Source organism: Neolamprologus multifasciatus, chromosome 13 (genome assembly GCF_963576455.1).
Source record: "Neolamprologus multifasciatus chromosome 13, fNeoMul1.2, whole genome shotgun sequence".
NCBI classification, from domain to species: domain Eukaryota; kingdom Metazoa; phylum Chordata; class Actinopteri; order Cichliformes; family Cichlidae; genus Neolamprologus; species Neolamprologus multifasciatus.
In genome coordinates, this window is record NC_140451.1 from 6852409 (window position 1) to 6864770 (window position 12362).

At 40.0% G+C, this 12362-nt stretch overlaps 1 protein-coding gene across 4 annotated transcripts in view; it reads right to left on the minus strand.

Moving 5' to 3' along the window:
* Positions 1-12362, minus strand: part of LOC146504938 (stromal membrane-associated protein 1-like) — a 141355-nt gene that overhangs the window by 3595 nt on the left and 125398 nt on the right. For all 4 annotated transcript variants that reach the window (XM_085182895.1, XM_085182894.1, XM_085182896.1 and 1 more), the window contains 2 exons: positions 10477-10669; positions 4098-4318 (listed from right to left, as the gene is read on the minus strand). In XM_085182895.1, coding sequence (XP_085039021.1) covers positions 4098-4318; positions 10477-10669 — 414 coding nt within the window. The remainder of the gene's footprint in view (positions 1-4097; positions 4319-10476; positions 10670-12362) is intronic.

The window sequence follows — 12362 nt, forward strand, 5'->3', positions numbered from 1 at the left end:
CACACACACGCACACACACACACACACACACACACACTTTCATGCACTGTACAGCTGCGTTAGAGCGGACTACTGACTTCCATACACTGGGGTGAGGGCACTTTGGTCATCACATTTTAGACAGAACTTCAAAGGGAGGTTTCAGACTTTCAGTCAGCTTCATGTTTGGACTTTGTTACGGGTAGTAAGAAAGGAGTGAATGTAATAGGTTAATAAAAGACAACTATATAAAACCAACAAACCCAAAGCATCTCAGAGGCAATTTATGTTCGCTGAATAATCTCAGTTGTAAAATGTAACCTCATACGCCAGGGTTCAGAGAGCATAAGAAGATTCAGATATAACACTTTAACACCTCTTAATACCACTGGGGTTGGACACTATGGACAATGCTTTATTTTTCGTTTTTTATATATTATCATATGATCTCTAAGTTATTTTTCATCCTTACACATAACTTAGTTTATGGACATCTATGGTTTGATTTCTTTGCATGTGTGGATTGGATCGGTTGCTACAGACATCTGCTGAGAATTTCATGTCAATAATATATTTACTTAGAAAATTAGTGATGTGTTCAATACTTATTTTACCGCTGTATATATTCAGAAACACACTTCTAAATATATGAGTTATGACTTCTGCTGCAACACATCTGTTTTTACTACCAACCACTGCTGGCCGACCCCTTTAGGACCACAACTTACTGATGGATGATTGCTTTTCAATCAACAAACTCTCTGGATTCCTCCATCAGCTGATGTGATCCAAATGCACAGTGGCTGGATAAATGGCTAAATAATGGATCCTGACCACCCTCTGCACGTATTCAACACACTGCTTCAAATTCAAATGTAAGAAGGACTTCATTTCATATTTTTGGATTTAGAATGTGATTAATTGAATTCCTTTTTCTCTGTTTCTATTTTTTTTCTTTTTTTTTTTTTACATTTTTAAGCACATCTGTTGGGATTATTTTTGCATATTTTTACATATTTATTTTTGGCCTTCAGGCTTCTTCTGGGCATATACTCTACTAGATAAGCTACTGTGGTGCCCTGCACTCCCCGCTTTAAACCCTAAGACACTTTTTTAAAAGGGTGAATCTATTCATGAGGCCAAAAACAGGCTGTAAACATTTCCATTTCATGGCTCAGCTTAGGCATTTTAACATGCGACTCTATGGGAACTGACTCAGTTTGGAGCCTCGAGTGGCCATTACATGAACTGTAGTTTTTGGTACTTGCAAATTTTATTTTTTCATTTTATTTAATTTCAGTTGCACCACATGAACTTTGTCTTTTGTATTATTACAGTTTATATATTTTGAATTAAATGATAAGGACTGATAATGAGAACTTGTAATTATTAATGTTCTCCCATTTTTGTTAACCAATAAGTAGCTAGCAACAGTGGCATGGGGACAGACAAAGGCAAGAAGGGAACAGTTTGACATCAATAAAATGCTCAAAAACATGTTTAGAAAAACAGAGCGAAGCGATGAGAGGATTGCTGTGGGGGATGTGGCAGTCCTGAAGACATTAAGAGGGAGAACAGGTGTTGTTGCACCATCATGAAACATTTCTGTGCCAAAAACCCCCGAAAAAAAAGTCAAGGTAAATCCCTACATGCTGCCAACACATATGGAAAAGATATATATATATAAACCTTATAAAGTTTGTATCTGTCTTGTGTGAAACTTGTATGAAAAGCATACAAGAGTGAAAACAGATATAAAATCCCTTGAAAAATTATATAAATGAAACTTGTATGTTTTGGATACTTACTAAAACAGTATATGAAAGTAATGAGAAAGTGGCCACTTTCATGAGTAAATCATATAAGCCTTACATGATTCACTATATGAAGTAAGCCAAATCTTATGCAAGTCTTTTATAAGTTTTTACTATTTCTTTTCCATATGGGAATGCTGTGCAGAAAAACTGAAAAATCATGCAATGAGGATATAGTGAAGAAAATATTAACAGTGAACTGAGCTGATCTGAAATTCTATTTTTGTAACTTCTGTGTCATATTTAAAAATTCATTCAGATTTAGCCATTGTGATCTAGGCTGAATAAAACCAACCTGAATCGCTTCATGAATCATCTGTCAGGCCCTGAAAACTCATTCACATGAAAGCTGGTTCTCTTGAATCCTTTCTGGACGAGACAAAAGCATGAATGTCTTTGTGGACTGAGCTGTTCTTTTTAGGCGTCCACTGTATTTCATGACTGCCTGCTCTGAACATTGGATAGAAATATACATTGGGGACTTCACTGATACAATCTGAAGTACCAGTGAAGTAAAACATTATGCAACTGTAGTAAATACATCCTTTTAGGTTGTGACCACAGAAAGTATTCAATAGATGAACTTCAGGCTCCGTAAAGACGAGTCAATATGGGGCGTCTTTTCCTGGTAATGGTTCACGGGGGTATGATTTCTGTGTAAAATGTAATATTTCCTCTTTCGATTTAGAAAACCAGATTGCTCTAATAAATGACTAATATAAAGAAAGAAAGATGCATTTAAGAGACCATGGGAAGAAAAGATTAATGTAGACACAGTAATGCAGTTACAGCAAAAGCACAAGTGTATCTAAACACATAAAGGGGGATTGCTGCTGGTGTCTGTTTCACATCTTTCCCTGGACAGACAATTTTTCACGTCCAATTTAATTTTGTTCTATCAGATGAACCCTTACTGTGCTTCCACTTTATAGACTGCAATCACCTGCACCAGTTAAGTACGAGTTTAATAATCTAAGAGCGTTTCTGTCAGGGATGTGATTAGAAGTCACCGAAACTCTCTGAATGTTGGACTAATCTTGGAAGCACTCACTTCACCGAAAGGAAATCCTACAGCAGATGCTCCTTCAGTAACATTAGCTCTATGAATGGCCATGAAGTGGGTCACTACAACATTAATGAAGGATTCTACAATAATATACAGGCATGTGAAAAATACTGTTTTGAAACAATTTAGGCAAAACCACATCAACTGCCAAGGAAGGTGGTGCAGGGGTAATGATTTGAGCCACGGGACTTGGGAACCTCGCAGCGATTGAGTTGACCACAAACTCCTCTGTATACCAAAGTATTCTAGAGTCAAAATGTGAGGCCCAAATTGGGTCATGCAACAGGTGAAAGATCCCGAAACAGCAGAAAATCTACAACAGAATCACTGAAAAAGTATAGGTGTTGAAGGTGTTGCAGTGGCCCAGTCAAAGTCCAGACCTCCGCCTGATTAAAATGCTGTGGCTGGACATGTGAATTCATGTTATGAGATTCTTACAAAACAAACAGGATGAAAATGATAAAATGATGGTTCCAAATGAGATAATCACAGTTGTGGACAACATCAACAGAACAATGGGTTGCGCCCATACAGTTTATGCAACAAAGCTTTGTTAGCCTCACCCTCCTGAGACCCAGCACATTCATCATGTCCTCTGCAGTGGGAAAATCTGAAAGATACTTTTTTCCCTTGGGTCTCAGGAGGTTAGATAGTGAGTCTTAACTTTTCACCTTCTTGTCCAAATAAGGTTGATTGCAGCTCCAAGAAAGACACTATCACTGAGGCTTCAAATTGGGAAGCCAAGAAACCAGTGGATGGCATCATGGTGGCTATGACCATCTGTTATATACAGTCTATGGTATTATTATGTAATTTCATTCCAAATTGGCTGGAAAAAGGTAATAACCAATGATCAAGTCACACAAATCATCAAATTTCATTCTGCATTCTAAGTGGTATTAAAAGATCCTAAATCAAAGGTTATATACTAAGTAATGTACTGTTCTGGGCAGAATTAGGAACAAAGGAATAAAGTGACAGAATAAAAGAAAAAAAACCCTCATATTATTATACAGTAACCCTGGTTATAAAAAAGATTGAATAGCTGATTAAAGCTGCACCTCTTGGGCTTTTACTACATTGGTGAGGTTATTACTGCACCGAGCTCCACACAGAATTGGGGAACAGATCTAAGTGTGAATCTATATATTCACAGCAACTGGAGTGGGCAAAAAGCTAAATGTTAATCATCATTCTGACTGCACTTTAATACAGAGATTTATATTTCTTCCTGTTACCTGGCCCATATTCCACTGTCCTTGCTGCATGCTGTACATGTTCTGTCCTTGGTTGGCAGGCATCGCACCCTGCTGCATGCTCATGTAGCCCCCATTTGGCAGTGCCATGCCAGACACCCCAGCCCCCATCATGGTGGTGGTGGGTGGGATACTTCCAGCCACTGCTGTGGCGTAGCCCTGGGGAGTGAACTGCATCTGAGGCTGGCCCATGTACACACTGCCTGCAATACAAGACAACAGAATAGAATCAAGCGTACATTTAACTGAAAGTGCAAACTTTGCTTTCAAATTCAAATTTAAGAATCTTCAGGAAGTCAAACATCCCAAATTACAATCAATAAAACAAACAAATGTACTAGCACTCATCCTGTAAAGATGTTGAGAAACAGTAAAATCATAAAAACAAACGGGGAATGCACAAAGAACAGTGAGGTGAAGAGCTGCAGGTGATATCCTCTGACTGGGATTTCATTGAAGAGTGACATCTCTAACAGGTCACCAGTGCTGCATTCAGTGTGTGGCAAGAAGACGGATGATAATAGGGAAAGGCAGATTCTTGACATTTTTATTAAAAAATGATGACCTAAAGACCTTCTCAGAGCCAATGACCCACTAGCTGCTCTTGCATTGCCCAAATGCCATCAGCAATGCACTGGGTCACCATGAAAAAGTGACAAAAAGCTCAGGTGCAACTTGAGGCAGATGAGATGTGTAGTTTGAGGACCTTTGAATTTTGTCTGTTTTTTGAAGACAATGTTGTTAAATTGGCTTTGTGGGACAATGACCTTCAGTTGGTACTAAGGAGGTTTTCAGCAGTGGTTGAAATAGCTGTAATGTCAGCATTTCATATTCTAAAGATACAGTGTCTTTCCTAAAAACATTGCTTCCTGCAGGCTGGCACTAAGTTGCCAAGCTTTTACTGCAGCCACCTTCAGTGGTTTTTCTGTGGGTCTCTCTGCCTTCAGTAACTGAAAGTATGCTCTTATGGACTGACATCAGATGACTGCACTGTATTAATGAATATACACTTTCTTTCCTTGAAAAACTGAGTTGCTATAGCAATATGTTTTGGGTCATTTTCAGTGAAGTGGTTGACTTTGTCACCTCACTGCAAGGTACTTGCAGTATATAGAATAAAGTCCTGTATGCCTGTATGGTGGGAAATCACACAAACTGGTTACTGTGCAAGTACAAAAACAATTTCCATTTGTGCTATGAAGCTGTATCCAATCAGTTTTGAAGCATTTGGCTCAATCTGAGCTCATGAGTTCATCCTTCTACTTCTGTCGTTTACATCATTAATAAATAGAAACTTGGTTCTACCATGTTCGACAGATGAGTTTCCTCCCTACTGTGGCTGGACTCTTTCTCAGGGCTGGACTCTCTCTTTCTCAAAACTGGGGACCGAAAGTTATGTTCCAACTATAGGTTGATCACATTCATTATTCTCCCTGGGAAAGTCTGTGCCAGAGTACTGGAATGGAGAATCCTTCCATTACTTGAACTTCAGATCCAGGAGGAATAATGCGGTACTGGTCTACATGTGTTTTGTTTACTTCAAAGGCTTCAATTGGGGGGTTCTTTGGGAAAATGGGGTATTTGGTCCATTGTAAATGCCAATTTGGTACCTGTGCAACCACAGCAAGAGCCTAGTCTAAATTGCCAGCATTTAATGTGGCTCATTTACAGTAGGTGTTTGATTCTGCCAAGGCTGCCTTTAATCACCGATTCTGTTCATAGTTTTAATGAACAGAATATCTAGGTGTAGCCAGGTGTTGGAGCGTCTACACTTTGGTGGCTTCAACATTTCATCTTTGCTTTTAAAAGATGATGTTCTATTTTGTTGCCTTCATTAGGTTGTGTTGTAGGTTTGCAGCCAGGTGTGAAGAAACTGGAAAGAGAATCACCTTGATTCTCTGCCAGAAAACAGGGAAGTGCACACTACAGGTTTTGAGTTGCTGCCCCAATTGGAGTAGTTTAAGTATCTCAGGATCTTATACTTCCAAGTAGATCTTGTAGTTGGTCAGGGAAGAGTGGAGTGGGAGATTGACAGACAGATTGAACCAATGTCTGATGCATGATAAGGTGAGTAGCTTGGTCATTCAAAAGTAGAGCTGCTGGTGATCCACAGTGATTATGTCTCCTAGGTGAGATGTTTTGGGCATGTCCTACGAAGAGGAGACCCCCAGGCCTCACTTTAGGCTGAAACAATCCTTGGATACAGGATAAGACATCCACAGTTAGCTCATTTAAACCAGGTGATGAGGCTCAAGCTTCCTGTGTGACTTCCACTGGATGTTTTCCAGGAAAAGAGATCCTGACCTCTTACCAGTTACATAGTTCACCCGGTATGGGAACACTTCATAACCTCACAAGAAGAAACAGAACAGGTTGTTGGGGAGAAGGACATCTGCAGAGTTAGCCTGATACCACCAGGCAGGCAAAAACAAACTATTTTTGCCTGCCTCCCTGCTTTGCTCTGTGCATGTACAAAATGAGAGACTTTCCTCTCATATTATAATATATCCTCTTTAGCACAAGTCATAATGCCTCACAGGTTTTAGTCTTTAGCTGTTATAAAGCCAAAAGCATCAGTACAGATCCATGGACAAATAGCTAATCCACAGATCACTGACGAAGCAATGTTTTTTGGCCTTCTGTATATTCTGACATTCTGATCACCTCATTGTTGGCTGCACTTAGAGCCTTTCCATTGCAGCATGGATAAGTGCACACAGTCCCGTGCACACATACAGTGCATGCAGGATGAAAGTCTGATTTTTGAGCATTAGCCTGGCAAGGTTCTTTTGGCTTTGATCTCAATCTGCATTTATTTGGATTCAGAGAGGACAATACGCAGAAAGCCCTTCATTCCATTCCTAATCCCTGATACATCAGTGTAAACATGGAACACTATAATCAATGCATGTGCCTGCTGTAAAAATCTGCTGCCTGTTTTCTCCCACCAAGCAGAAAACATGCAGCACTAATGCTTTCCCACACAGGCTGATGGATGATGTATGTGTGAACGTCCGCCTACCTATACATCCTCACACAGGCGCTCATGCACACTCTCCTGACACTTCAGTCTTTACACATAATAACTGTGAGATGAAAGCGAACCTGCAGACACTTCGCTATTTTTACTGCTGCACTGGGACCCTAGTAAATGCAGTGTGAACTAGACGTTCCTGCTTTTCAGCACGCTGACCTTTCATCTTTACTCTCCTACGTTTTTATGATGCATCTTCCCTCTAACATGCATGTGTGTGTGTACAACATTGCCTAGGTGTGCATCTGTTTGTGTGTAAACACCTAGGTCTGAGTCTGCAGCCTTGTATTTATAACCTGCACGTCTTTGCCAGCTTACGAGACGCCGTGTATGTGTAATGTTTGTTTACGCGCTACATTCACAAGACATTTCTACTGCGAGGAACCTTTAAGTCCTTTTTGAACACATGTCCTTCAGCTTGCACATTAAAAAAATGAATTACATTAAGAGCATCTTTGAGTGCCGGTTTAAGTTACAGGTTGAGCAGGCAGCTGTATTCAGCCAGGCTGGACTTCTTTACGTTTCCTTGAACATGTTTCACCTCTCAATCGAGAAGCTTCTTTAAAAGTGCATATTACTCCCACATTAGGTTCATTGGCTTCACTAGCTAATTCTAGTCTTGGGGAAAAAGCATGGGGTTGTCTTCAAATACAAAGTTCTGAATCATTGCACCACTTGATATTTTAAAGATCTCATAGATCGTCCCACTTCAGCACGCCACTCTCAGACTGCAGCAGCACTTCAACTTCATAAAGTTCCTAAAAGTAAAATGGGAGGCAGCGTCTTCAGCTGTCAGGCTTGGAACAGCTCCCAGCTTGGGTTCAGAGTCAAACACCATCCATTTTTAAAATTATTAATCAATCTTTAAGATTAAGTTTGATTAATTAAAACCATGCCCTAGTTTTCTGCTTCAATCAAAGGCTGCTGTGGGACTTCCCTTGATCCCATGATCCACTGAGCGTTTTCTTCTCCCATTTCCTCTTTTACATGCCACTAGTACATGTCAGTGACTACTGTCTACTTTCTCCCACAATCTGCATCTAATCTTGTTTATTTTTTAAGCTCTTTGTTCGTCTGTTTCCCTCTTGTCTTCTAAATGTTCTGATGTTCGAGCCTCATTCAGGAGGTCTCTGTTTTAGCAATCAAATGAGAGAACTTCATTGATTGCTGAGTTCTCTCTCTGACACTGTGATGCCTTTACCATATAGTGTTTTGAGATGACTGCTGTTGTGAAATGGGACTATATAAATATAACTGAATTGAATGTAAATTGAATTTCAGTCCTCTGATCCACGAGTCCAGCAATGCATATAAATCGTAACTGCCGAGGTTCTTTGTGTGGGGCTATTACTGTAGCAGTAATATTTTCTGTTGAGTGTGTAACTGGATCTCAGTGTGTCTGTGTGTAATCAGATTGCTCAAAATGCATTTAAAGATTCCTTTACACATTTTCAGATCTGATTACATACAGACACATTAAGATACAGTTACACAACTCTCCAAATGCACTTGCCGGTACTTTTGCTACGATAACAGCTCCCACACCTCTTGCCTTAACAGTAACTATTTTCTGCAGTGGCAGCACGTAGTCATTAAAAATGTAGGCTCCGATTCTGGGGGTGATTCTCCAAAGAGGTCACAAGGTTCATGTGAGTGTCCAGAGATAAGAACAAAGCTAAGAACAGCATAATGTATAGCAAATTTTTGTGGAATGTGTATAGGTACCGTAAATTGTTTTGTAGCTTCCAAAAAAATACTTAAAACATCCAGGATTACGAAATCTTGCATCTTTTGTTTAACCTGATCAAATCATGATCTTAATTATTAAATTATTGTACTGATGAAGTCAGTGTCAGGAGCTAAAAAAAAAAGCAAAAAAAGATACTTTCTAGTTTCTGCAGAGTGAAGATACAAAAAAGCTGCCGTTTCATTAAGAGTTATAGAATGGTCCAAAAGGTTCTCAAGGTCCAAAAGTTCTTAATGCCATAAGTTTTCATTTTGTGTGCATCTGTAAAGGTGTCAGGCTATGAGCAAGTAAGAATTCTCTTGATTAATAGATCAGCTTTACCAGACAAACACACACATACACAATGTCAGCACAAAGTGAAGCTATGCAGGGTGTGAGTGAGCTCTCCACTTGTTTATGTTGTTTTCCACCAGTCTCCTTTTTCCATCTCTGAAATGTAGACCAAAAATAAACACAGCTTTTTGGCCAGGCTAAAATGTTCTCTTCGCACAAGCAGACACACTGCTGCCTTCATTTGCAGATTTCCAGCCACTTGCAGATCATTTTCCAAGCTATAAACGAATCATCAGCCTTTTAGTCCCCTTAAAACGTTGATATGATGAAGATGTTAGCAATAATTTGACACTTTATAGGTCAAACACAAAAGAAAAGTGCAATTTATTTCGAGTTTTGAGGCGCCACAGTGGTGAAGAGGTGCAAACTGTCACCTCATAACAAGAAGGGTCCTCGTTCAATCCTCCCGGTCTTCCTGGGGAGTAGGTTTCAGCTCATGGCCACAGAAACAATGGTGCAATGCATGCAATTAAATAAAGTTAAATAGCGAAAATAAAGTGAGGATTAGTTTTGTTCGGCGGCTCTTGAGAAGATTAAGAGCTTGAGAATCAATGCCAAGCTCACTGCTACACCATCTTTGTGGGTAACGTCCAACCCCATGTTTGAGTGCGGTGTGTTGCACAGTGTAGTTGTAAACAGTTTAGCCAAGACCACTGAAGTTACTGCTGTAATTTAGATTTGGAAGCAGGAAGACCCCCCCAGCACTGAACAGAACTGAAAGCCAGAACCTTTATTGAGCCTTGATTTGAGGTGGGTTGCCAAGTGGCTGGCACATGTGCAGCCCTAGTGGGAGAATATCAGCTGAGTATTGAAGATCAGCTTTTCTGCCAGGATTGAGCTTTGTCTCCTGTCTGAACTAACACCATGCTCGATCTTTCGTAGAATGGCTAATATGAAACCGATAATAAATGTGATTTTTTTAAACAAATTTTTAAGCTTTTGTGTCGACATAGTTCAGTTGAAAAAAGACACTCAAGCTCAGTAAACGAATGAGCCTGACCCAAAAGAGAAAAACGGGTCCATATAAGTGGCATGAAATCACAACTCCCTAGCAACAAACTGTCAATCTTTATTTTTTCCCTCTACCAGTCTTAGAAACACATCCTGCAAACTGTAAAAAGACCTACAAACTTGAGTGACTCTGCTTGAATTAAAAATGTGAGTTTGAGTCAATTGACCAAGCTGCTTTGACTTGATTAACAAAGGGTTAATAATAACTGCTGGCTGTTTGAGAGCATGTGTGTTACCTTGTCCTGGAGCAGGCTGTTGCTGGCTTTGTGGCTGACTGCCCACTGAGCTGCTTGCGTACAGGGACAGGATCGAGTCTTTAGATAAAAGCTTCTTCTCCTCTGCTTTCGCTGTGGTAGTGGTGGAGGTAGAGGAGGAAGAAGAGGAGGAGGTAGAGGGGTCCACCTGTGGAGTTGTTATACTGGAACCGGACTGTCAGACAGAAAGACACCGGGCAAGGAGAGAAACGTCATGAATATATAGACTTTCATCCAGACAGATTATTTCTCATACACTACAATCATGTAGTTGCTCTTGTCACCATACCCTAAAAATATACATGTAATGTAAATCTCAAAGTGTGACCGGAACCTTTATTCACCTAATCAGCAGAAAGAACCAGACCAGAGAAACAAAGCAGAAGAGCTTAGATTTGTTTTCTCACCTGTTTCTGTCTTAATTATTTTTATCTTTAACGTACATGAGAATAAACATGGTCATAGTTTCAGATGATAATGCCAACGTTTGTGTTAGACCCCAGTCACACTGGCAGAAACACAACACCACCAACACCAACCAACTTGCCATTTACTCTCTGAGCTGTAGGGGAAGTGTTACGAGTGTGACACAAAAACAGCAAAGGGAGAATATTTGCCTTCATATTAAGAGCTGCACCTGCAGGAAGGCACGACTTTTAATTTGAAGGAGAACGTTTTCAGTTTTCCATCGTGGTTACTGCCGCTTGTGTGTTGGCAAGTCTTTGCAGACAAGTCGACATCTTTCATGCAAACTACGGGCAGCTGGGCAATCTACCAGCATCCAAAACACTCACAATGAGTTTTTAAACCAGATTTTACCCAGTGATTGCTGGAAACCTTCAGCAACCATTTGCTAACCAGTCGGGGAATATGCATTTTTCTATGGTGACTAAGTTTTCTGGGAGTTACCAGCTAGTCTTTATTCCTTGTGTGAGTGGAGCTTTATTTTTTTTCACAGTGACTCCCACTTCCAGTCACTAAGTGATCCCTCTGAGCCAAAAACTCAGGATTCGATATTTTCTACTCTTGGCCGTGAGCAGAGAAGCCTTTCCCAACTATTGTGTAAAATCCTCTGCTAATGAGGGGCAGCCAATCAGAAGAAACTTGGCTTAAAGGAAGGGAAAAAGGGCCAAGGCCAAAGCAAAGAGGAATAAGATTTTATATTATGTCAAAGTACTTAAGTCCTCAGTCCAGTGTCGCCTCCTTTGCTGCTCTTTTCACTGTTGCTAAACTGCTTTGCAGAAATGCCAATTACTCACATTTCACACATTAATTGCCAACAAAATAGGAAATTGTTAGAAAGACATAACCTGAAGGAAGTGAAGATAAGAGAGCAAGTTCTCAAATAAACATGAGCAGCCATAAAATGGCTTTTACTGAATAAACAAAACAAAAAACAAATTAAAAATCAGAATATAACATTTTCTGCCCGTCAAACTGTGTGTTTGGCAGATTTGGACATATTCTCCTGCTTGCACTCATAATTATAAAATAAATCCAACAGGTTTGTGTCACTGAATACACAGCAGACTTGGAAATATATTTAGTCATACCTTTGGCTACTCAATGTGCCACAGAGAGAAAAGATGGCCAAGACAGGAAAAAGACTGATGTGAAGATGGAAGAAAAAAAAGGGTCTAAACAAAGGGCCGAAAAGCAAGAGTTAAATAAAGGACAAGAAAGGGGAGAAAAGAACGGAGGAGACAACATAGGAGAGAGAAGAGAGGAGCATTGTCAGTGTAAGTGAGACGGATGACATTAATTAGGCCGCTGCAAAGAGAGGAAGACGTGAACTGTTGGAGACAGGACACACGCACGCTGTTCCGCTCACATACACCTTTTCATTATAAAGAAAAAAACAAAACAAA